The sequence below is a fragment of the Bison bison genome, unplaced genomic scaffold, assembly GCF_000754665.1.
Source record: "Bison bison bison isolate TAMUID 2011002044 unplaced genomic scaffold, Bison_UMD1.0 scf7180017864472, whole genome shotgun sequence".
Taxonomy (NCBI): Eukaryota; Metazoa; Chordata; class Mammalia; order Artiodactyla; family Bovidae; genus Bison; species Bison bison.
The window spans coordinates 14950028-14959261 of NW_011495033.1; the positions used below are offsets into that span (position 1 = coordinate 14950028).

General features: G+C 47.1%; 1 protein-coding gene and 1 pseudogene across 1 annotated transcript; both read right to left on the reverse strand.

The window, feature by feature from the left end:
* LOC105004196 overlaps positions 1–5678 on the reverse strand; it is a 23147-nt pseudogene extending 17469 nt beyond the window's left edge.
* A 2397-nt stretch (positions 5679–8075) lies between these two features.
* LOC105004197 (olfactory receptor 4D2-like) lies at positions 8076–9011 on the reverse strand. The gene has a single exon (XM_010861723.1). The coding sequence runs from the start codon at positions 9009–9011 to the stop codon at positions 8076–8078; it is 936 nt and encodes a 311-aa protein (XP_010860025.1).
* Between the last annotated feature and the right edge of the window lie 223 nt (positions 9012–9234).

The window sequence follows — 9234 nt, forward strand, 5'->3', positions numbered from 1 at the left end:
CAGCAAGCAGCAGTGAGCAGTAGCTGGAAGCAAGGTCTTTGTTTCTGGGATTGGGAGTCCTAACCACTGGACCACAGGGGCCAGCAGTGAGGGCCTGAGTCCTTCATTCTTGCCTGCCTTGTCGAGAATGAATTCAGGCAAGGAGGCAGAAGGTAAAGAGTAAAGCAAAAAGTTTGTTGAAAAGATAAGTACATGTGGAAAGATGCACAGGCAAACTCAGAGAGAGTCGCACTCTTGGGAAGTTTAAGTCCTCTTTAAGGGGCCAGTCTTCCGGGTCTGTCTTCTTTGTGGCCAGTTGTATTGTTTTGACCCCATGACTAATTTGCCTCTGGGCCTCTCCTCTGGGTGCACACGCCCCCCTCAGTGGAGGTAGATCTCACAGAAAAGGCTTATGGGTGAGGGTAGCAAGACTTATTAAGGCCTGGCATCCCCTACCTGTTTGAATCCATGAAGACTTTTGAGCAAGCACAGTGTCTTCCTTGCCCCAAGGATGGGAAGTGTGTGACCTTTAATCTTTTAGAAGGGTTTAGTCCCACTCTTTTCCTGCCATAAAATTGCCCAGTGTCCAGTTATTTACCCTATTCCTGTTGCTGGTTTTTGTATCAAGGTATAGATCTCAAAATATAGCAGGAGTCTAGTCATGAATTTGTAGTCTTGGAGCCTGTTTGTCTCTTGCTTCCAGAAATGTAAATGGGGGCCTGGAACTCTCCTCACTCCAGGAGATGTGAACAGGAGGCCCGTTGTAAACACCACGCCTGGAGCCCATTTGTCTTATACCTCAGGTTCTGTGGGGCATAAGAGCCGGAGGGCACTGCCACTGGTAGGGTAACAGGCCTGGAGGTGGGGTTCCAGTAACAGGGACTGCAGCTGGTTCGGGGTGATCCACTGTTCTTGCTGTCCGCCAGCCCATTCTCTGTGAGTTCTTGCTGAGTTCTCGCAACACCACTGCGAGGCAGGTTTGGCCGCCTGCTTTATTGTTGGGGGAAAGAGTGGGAACAATCTTGGAGCCAGGAAGGGCTCTCCACCAGTGTCTGACTCTCCCAGCCTTTCTGCTCCCCCTGGCTCCCAAGGGTGTGGGTGAGACCTGATGAGATAGCCTCCTCACACAGGCTGGGAGGGGGCCTCCGGCTTGAGAAGGTCCCCCCAAGAGGGCCTGGAGGGGGCGCTGGCAGGCCGCCCTGGCTGCTCCCATTCCCATCCCCAACCCCCACCACCTCTAGGGTGGCCACTGTGCGTGGGATGAAAGCCAATCTGGGGCAAAGCGGGCAGGGGAGGCGTCCCGAGCCTGAGAGTGTTGGCTGCACAGCTGCCACCAGAAAGGGCCTGAGGCATCCATTTTTGCCTCCTGGCATCTCAATACTTCCGGAAAGAATGAATGCCTGAAAGCTGTAGGAATTTAGACACCCCATTGAATGCAATAGTCTCTGCCTGGGGCACTTATAATTTAGAAGGCTCAAAAATGCAAACAATGGCTTGAAAGACTGTAGAGGTTTTATCCCTGCCTGTCCTGCCCCACCCCAGTCACAGACTCCTCAGCTTCTGGTGTGGTTATGAGCTTGGGGGTCGGTGGTCCCAGTGTCTTGGCAGCACTGGAGGTGGCAGGTGTCAGCATCCAATGTCAAGGGCAGACAATCCGCTGGCCAGAGCCCTTTGTGCTAAGTGAGGCCTGCTCTCTCTCTCCTCTTTTCCCATCCTACACCCCTAATTCAGTCTTCTGTGATGGTCATGGGGAGAAATGAGACCCTTCTCTGCTCTTCCCTGTCCCTGGAGGGCACAAGTCTCATGAATGCAACATGACTTGACATCAGGGCGGGCTGCTCTGGGTCTGCCACTTGTACTGGGCTCTGGGCTAGGGCAGCTCTTCACTTCCTTTGGGTCCATCTGGGCAGTGATGATGGAATCAGGCCTCACATCCAGCGTGGGCACAGGATTATCCCAGAAGAGATGGAGCCAGGTGCTCCCCCAACGCTTCTCCCAATTACTGAAGGCTGATTGGGCTGATGTATACTGTCTTCCAGGACTAATGAGGGGTTTACAGTACTGTTTATTTGTTTATGTTTTTGACCAAAATTTATGGAGAGTCTTCACAATCCAGGGCCTGCGCTGGTGGTAGGGTTATAGTAGTGAACAAAAACAGCCATCTAACAAAGGAGAACCGTGAAACAAACATGCCCTTGCAGGTCTGAGGAAGGAAAAAGCTCTAGGTAAATCCATATAAACGCAAAAGGGTCCTCCTACCCTTCAGTGTTAGGTGATTTGCCCAAGACGACAGAGGATGAGACGGTTGGATGGCATCACTGACTCGATGGACATGAGTTTGAGCAAGCTCCAGGAGTTGGTGATGGACAGGAAGGCCTGGCGTGCTTCAGTCCATGGAATCGCAAAGAGTCGGGCAAGACTGGGTGACTGAAATGAACAGCGGATTAGTGTAGGAACTTGAATTTGAATCCAAGTCAAGTTCTTAATCCGCTCTACCAGGTTTGACCCTGTCACCATCCTCTGCCCAGAAACCAATATGGCCTATTTAAAATATAAATTTTATAGCGCCACCACCCCTTTCTACACACAAACCCTCCTAATACTTTCACTGCAGTTAGAATAAAATTCAAACTCTTTCATGATCTGGTTCCTATCCAATCAGTGGTAATTTAAAGGTATGCCCACAAATTCTTCGACATTCCTCATTCAAAAAATGGAGTCTAATTTGCTTGTTCACTTCTGTCTAATAGAATGTATTGGAAGTGATGCTATGTGATTTCTAGGTTAGGTGTAAAAAGAATTGAGCTCCCACCTGGCTCTCTCTCTCTTGGGACACTTGTCCTTTGGAAGCTACCATGCTGTGATGGTAGCCCCAGGCCACATGAAGAGACGTCAGTAGCCTCACCTATGCATCCAGCCAACACCAACCTCAACAGCTAGACAATGTGAGAGAATGAAACTGCAAGCCATTCCGTCCCTGGCCTTGAGTCTTCCAGTTGAGGTTCAAGACTTCCAGAAGCAGAGATGAGCTGTCTCCACCATGCCCTGTCAGAATTCCTGGCCCACAGACACTATGAGATAAAAACATTACTGTTTTTAGCTGCAGTGGTAGATAACTAACACAACACCTCAGACTTCGCCTCCTCCCAAGAGCCTCTCTGTTCATCACACTCCAGTTATGCTGACCTCTTTCTTTCTCCTTTGGGCACCAAGTTCATTCTTACCTCAGGACCTCTGCATTTGCTATTTCTGGAATACGTGCCCATCGCATGGACCTTTGTCTGACTGTTTCCTTCTCATTGTCCAGGTCTTTGCTCAAATATCCCCTCCTCAGAGAGTGCTTCCCTGACCACATTTTATAATGCTACCCATCCTACCAGCCACATTACCCCAAAGCATTTCCTTCAAAGCTTTTATTCCATGAAATTATCTTATTTACTTATTTGTCCTTTTATTGCTTATCTGTCCTTCATACTTCTTTCTTCCTCTTTCCAGCCCCTCCTGTCTGGTGTTGATGTGGGGAGGATGAGACAGGGAAACAATACATCCTTTCCTCATGACAGTTCCCAGTGAGAAGGAGCAGGTCTCCTGGTCGTTGTGGCTGCTCTGTCAGTTTGGTCTCAGCAAGGCAGCTGTGAGCAGTGGTGTGAAGTGAGATTAATTCCCAGCCCTGTAACTGGACCTGGGTAACCTGGATGAGAACCAGGAATGCTAGCCACCAGACCAACAACGGCTAGAGGCTAGAAGCTATTTTCCCTGGATCTTTGCCCCCAGGGAAATATGCATTTATCATGAAGGCAGAAACTGTCAATGGAGGTACAAGTTTATTATTAGAGACAGCACAACAACAAGTGGGAGAGCACACAGGGAAATGGTTCATTTAGTTAAGAGAAGCAAGGCAGAGGTGCACACCTAGAGAGAAAGGGTGTGGGCATCACCTCTAGGGAGGAGGAGCACAGTAAAGAGGTGACTAAGTCATTTATACAAGTCAGTTCTTCCAGGTGCTTGTATTCCTGGTTCCAAATTGGTAAAGGAGTACGTCAAGGCTGTATAATGTCACCTTACTTATTTAGCTTCTATGCAGAGCATATCATGTGAAATACTGGGCTGGATGAAGAATAGGCTGGAATCAAGATTCCTGGGAGAAATATCAGTAACCTCAGATGTGCAGATGACACCACCCATATGGCATAAAGTGAAGAGGAACTAAAGAGCCTCTTAATGAGTGAAAGAAAGGTGAAAGAAGAGAGTGAAAAAGCTGGCTAAAAACTCAACATTCAGAAAACTAAGATCATGGCATCTGGTTCCATTACTTCATGGCAAATAGATGGGGAAACAATGAAAACAGTGAGAGACTTTACTTTCTTAGGCTCCAAAATCACTGCAGATGCTGACTGCAGCCATGAAATTAAAAGACTCTTGCTCCTTGGAAGAAAAGCAAATACAAATCTAAACAGCATATTAAAAAACAGAGACATTATTTTGCTAAAAAATGTCCATCTAGTCAAAGCTATGGTTTTTCCAGTAGTCACATATGGATGTAAGAGTTGGACCATAAAGAGAGCTGAGTGCTGAAGATTTGATGCTTTTGAACTGTAGTGTTGGAGAAGACTCTCGAGAGTCTCTTGGAACTGCAAGGAGATCCAACTAGTGAATCCTAAAGGAAATCAGTCCCGAATATTCATTGGTAGGACTGATGCTGAAGCACCTGATGTAAAGAACTGACTCATTTGAAAAGACCCTGATGCTGGGAAAGATTGAAGGCAGGAGAAGGGAATGACAGAGGATGAGGTGGTTGGGTGGTATCACCAACTCAATGGGCATGAGTTTGAGCAAGGTTCAGGAGTTGGTGATGGACAGGGAAGCCTGGTGTGCTGCAGGCTGTGGGGTGGAAAGAGTTGGACTAAGCAGATGAACTGAACTGAATTCAGGCCAATTATCTGGCTTCTTTTCCCACACCCGATCCACTCTGGGACCCCTCCCTCGGAGTGCGCATACACACCTCAGCCGAGGTGGATCTCAAAGTGAAGGCTTCTGGGAGAAGCAAGACTCATCATGGTCTGGTGTTATCCCCTGACTTCTAACCCACAAGGAGTCTTTCTGTGCATGTGTAGTGTCTCCTTTGTCCCAAAAGAGGGAGGAAGCAGATCCCTTAATTGTTCACTCAAACAAGGTTTTCCCCTCTTTGTCCTTGCCACGGCTATTACCTTGACCATGACCTTACCATGATTATTACCTTAGGGTGTATACAAGAGACAAATGCTGCCTATTATACCCTGTTTCTGTTGTTGCTTCCATTTTGGAGGGCAAACAGAAGGCTGATTGTAAATGCCTTAACTGGAGCCCACCTATCTCTTGTCTCAGAAAATGCTAACAGTTTTAAGTATCCAGCCTGAAGCCCACTCCTTTGTACCCCATGAAATGTAAACAGGAGGCCAGTTGTAAATGTCTAACCTGGAGCCCATCTATTTCCTACATGAAGTTCATGCTGCTGGTCAAACCAAAGGCCATGGGCCCATCCATGTTCAGATTCTTGGGAGAGCTGTACAGGGGATCTTGGGGCACATTCTCTGTCACGGGAGACAGGCTCCAACTCAACCTTTTCCCTCACCCAAGCCTTCACCTGCTTTATTGACACCTTTGAAGAGTCCGAAAGTATATGCGATCACCTCTTTCAACCACTTAACACTCCTCTTCATAATACCTTTGGTCTTCCCTCTCTAATTCTAATGTACCCCCAGATTCTCAGGACCCCATCTGTTTGTCTCACACACACATGCGCGTGCGCACACACACACGTGTGCGTGCATGCACACATGCACCCACAAACACACAGGGTTTATGAGGAGTAGGGTGGTAGGAACAACCCATCTGACAGGAAGGACTATTTTAGTGCTGACATTATTTAGAGTTGCATGAACATGGTAATTATAACAAGCACCTTTAGTCAGTTTTATTGTTGTTTTTAAATTCAACAAGAAAACAGAAAACACTTTTGTCTTGCATGGGCACCCTCTGCCCTGTACTTGGTGTGTCCCAGTGTCCATGCAGTTAGAAGACATGGCCAGGGGTTGAGATCCAGGCAGGCAGGCATCACATCATTGTCTCTGGGTGTCTAGCTGCCTCCTCCTGCCCTTAGCTCTCTCTCCATTCCAGCTCTCTCAGAAATTGCTGATGGCTCCTCCTGGGTCAGCCCCTGCCACTGCCACAGCCGCAGCCACCTGTCCTCTTAGAATGCCCTACTTCCTCAGGCTCCTGTCCTTCCTTTAATTGGTTCAGCCAAAACAAACTCAGGAACTTTCCCCAAAGACCTAGGGGGCAAAGAGAACAAAGTAGAACAGAAGGAGTAATTGTAGACAGTAAATACTTATCTGATGAATGAATAAAAACATGAATGTCTAGGCATAACTAATGACAGGTTTCTTGGATGGTGCCATGTCAGAGGTGTGTTGCTTGTTCCTTTCATGATAGCCATGCTTTGGGGGAGTTGGCACCCACAAGCTCCTTCTCAGGGGACAACCCTCACCCACAATCCCTGCTCAAGGGGTGGGCTTATGTCACATGACCCCTACATTCCTCAGCCACTTGGGATACATGGTCCAACCTCAACAAAAGACTTTGGAATTTGAATCCAGAGAGACTGAGTTAGCTGATTGTGAAAGCAGAAAGAAAAGTTCAGCTTTTTCGGGAGAGGCTCCTGTTTGAGCCATATACAGGTGACTGCATAGGCAGGGAATGGAGGGAGCGGGGAGGAGGACCAGCTGTGTCAGTCTTGACAGTTGTTTATTCCCATAATGCCCGCCTTCACCTTATTTCTGTGAGAGCTTTACATCATTACAATAAACGGCTTCTTTTTATTTAAATTTGTTGGGTTCATAGCCCCTTGCAACTCTAACCATAAACTATTTCTTCTCTTCAGCTCTAATAACCTGACCCCAAAGCCCCAGTTTGATAATGGAGGAAAGACATGACAGGTGTGTACTATGAAAGCCCAAGCAAAAAGGAAGCAAGGCACACACACCAGTGAACTGGGGGAAAAGGCTCAGATGGATATAGGAAGTCTAAACTGGCAAAATCGTGTAGGGAGGGAGAGAGGGAAAAAGGAAGGGGAACAGGAGTGTATAGAGAGATAGATAATCAACAAACCTTCATAAACCACTTTCTATGGATAAAGTAACGCATTAAGTCCCAAATGGATGCTGAAATATTTACAAATACAAATTAATGAATGAGGAAGTGAGTGGATCTTCCCATTCCTGTTGCAAAAAGTGTTGAGTCTGAAGATTGGGGTGGATGGGGTAATAGCTGTAGGTAGTCAGAGTCTTGCAGACATAGGGCTCGGTTGATGTCACTCTCTAATCTCAATATCACCCTTAGGCATGGTGCGTGGCCCCTCTGGAGTCCAGCCCTCACCCTCTCCACAGCTCTCTCACTGCACTGAGGAATATCTGCCCTACTTCCAAAACACTACTCAACTGATAAAGAATAGTTTCAGAATACTAGCCATAAAAATAATCCTTACATAGGTTCTATGATTTATAAAATATATGTTACACATTTTTTATTTGAATCTTTAACAAAAGTGAGATTAATGAGACAGATATTGTTTTATGCTAGCTTGGTGAGGAAGAATTGGGGACTGCAAGAGAGACCAGGTGGGTCATTCCAGGTTACTAGTGTGTTACATAGTGGGTCACAGACTCCCAGTTTAGGGCTAAGTCTCCAAGTTGTGCGCTGTATCATTCTGAACAAAGAACAAAAGGGTTATTGGGCAAAGAGGTCAAAACACAGAAAACAGGACTTCTCTTGTTTTCTGGGGAAATGCTATCATCCTAAGAGGAGACCGTCCAAAAGAGAGAAAGGAGGGTGTGTCTTTCCAAGAGAACATATCTTATTGTCATAGGAATATTCAAATCAACCTTCACACAAAAATAATAAGGATATTATCCTTTTTCCTAAAAATCTGAGTTGCTTAATTTCAAAATTATAAAGTTCTAAGATGAACTTCACAACATTTCCAAAGCTATGAAGAGGCATACAGCAACTCTCTCTCTACCTTATTAATGGAAAAGAAAGCCAAAGTGACCCACCCGCTGTCACTCCTTTCTAGAAGCCAGCCGGCACCTCCCTAATCTCTTCACTGCTGCCTGCATCTCCTGGTTCCTCAGGGTGTAGATCATGGGGTTGAGCATGGGGGTCATGACAGTTTGGCTAACGGACACAGCCTTGTCCATGGAGAAGGAGGTGAAGGGCCGGGCATAGAGGTAAATGCTTGGAACAAAGACCATAGACACCACGACGATGTGGGTGGTGCAGGTGGAAGCTGCCTTCCTCCTCGCCTTCCCAGAGTAGGATCTCAGCATCACCAGGATGGCTGAGTAGGAGACCAGGAGGAGGAGGAACCAGATGAGGACCAGCACCCCACTGTTGGAAATTATAAGGAACTCCAGGAGGGAGATGTCAGTGCAGGCGAGTCTCAGCACTTGTGGAACATCACAGTAGAAGTTATCTAGGATGTTGGGGCCACAGAAAGGCAGTGGGAGCATCAGAGCCAGTTGGGAAATGGAATGAATGAAGCCTCCCACCCAGCTAGCCGCCACCAGCCCCACACAGACCTGAGTGTTCATGATGGTGACATAGTGAAGGGGCCGGGAGATGGCAACAAGGCGGTCATAGGCCATCACTGAGAGGAAGAAGACCATGGAACCTCCAAGAAAGTGGAAGAAAAAGATCTGGGCCATGCAGCCCTGGTAGGAGATGGTCTTCTTCTTAGAGAGGAAGTCTGCGAGCATCTTCGGGGCAGTGACTGAGGAGAAACAGAGCTCTAACACAGCCAAGTTTCGGAGCAGAAAATACATGGGTGTTTGGAGCCGGGAATCAAAGGTCACTGTGACCATGATGAGGAGGTTTCCCATGAGAGTGGTGGTGTAGACTAGCAGGAACACCAGAAATAAGAAGAGCTGGAGCTCCTGAGTCTGGGAGAGCCCCAGGAAGACAAATTCTGACACCCATGTGAGGTTCCCTGATGCCATGGTGTCTTCTCCATACACCTAAAGGAAACACACCAGAGAGAGAGATGCATGAAATTGTTCCCTGTCCTTTTAGTGCTTTTATTGTCCAGGTCTAGATAATGGATGTTTATGTGCAGATTGTAATACCAGGTGCTGATTAAATGGCCTTGTCTCTGGAGAGTTCCCTAGTTGGTGCTGGAATATACATTCTTGAGATATCTTAGAGCCATCCAGTGGCACATGT

Coding starts and splice junctions, on each gene's coding strand:
- LOC105004197 (XM_010861723.1), bottom strand. CDS start 9,011: ATGGCATCAGGGAACCTCACATGGGTGTCAGAATTTGTCTTCCTGGGG.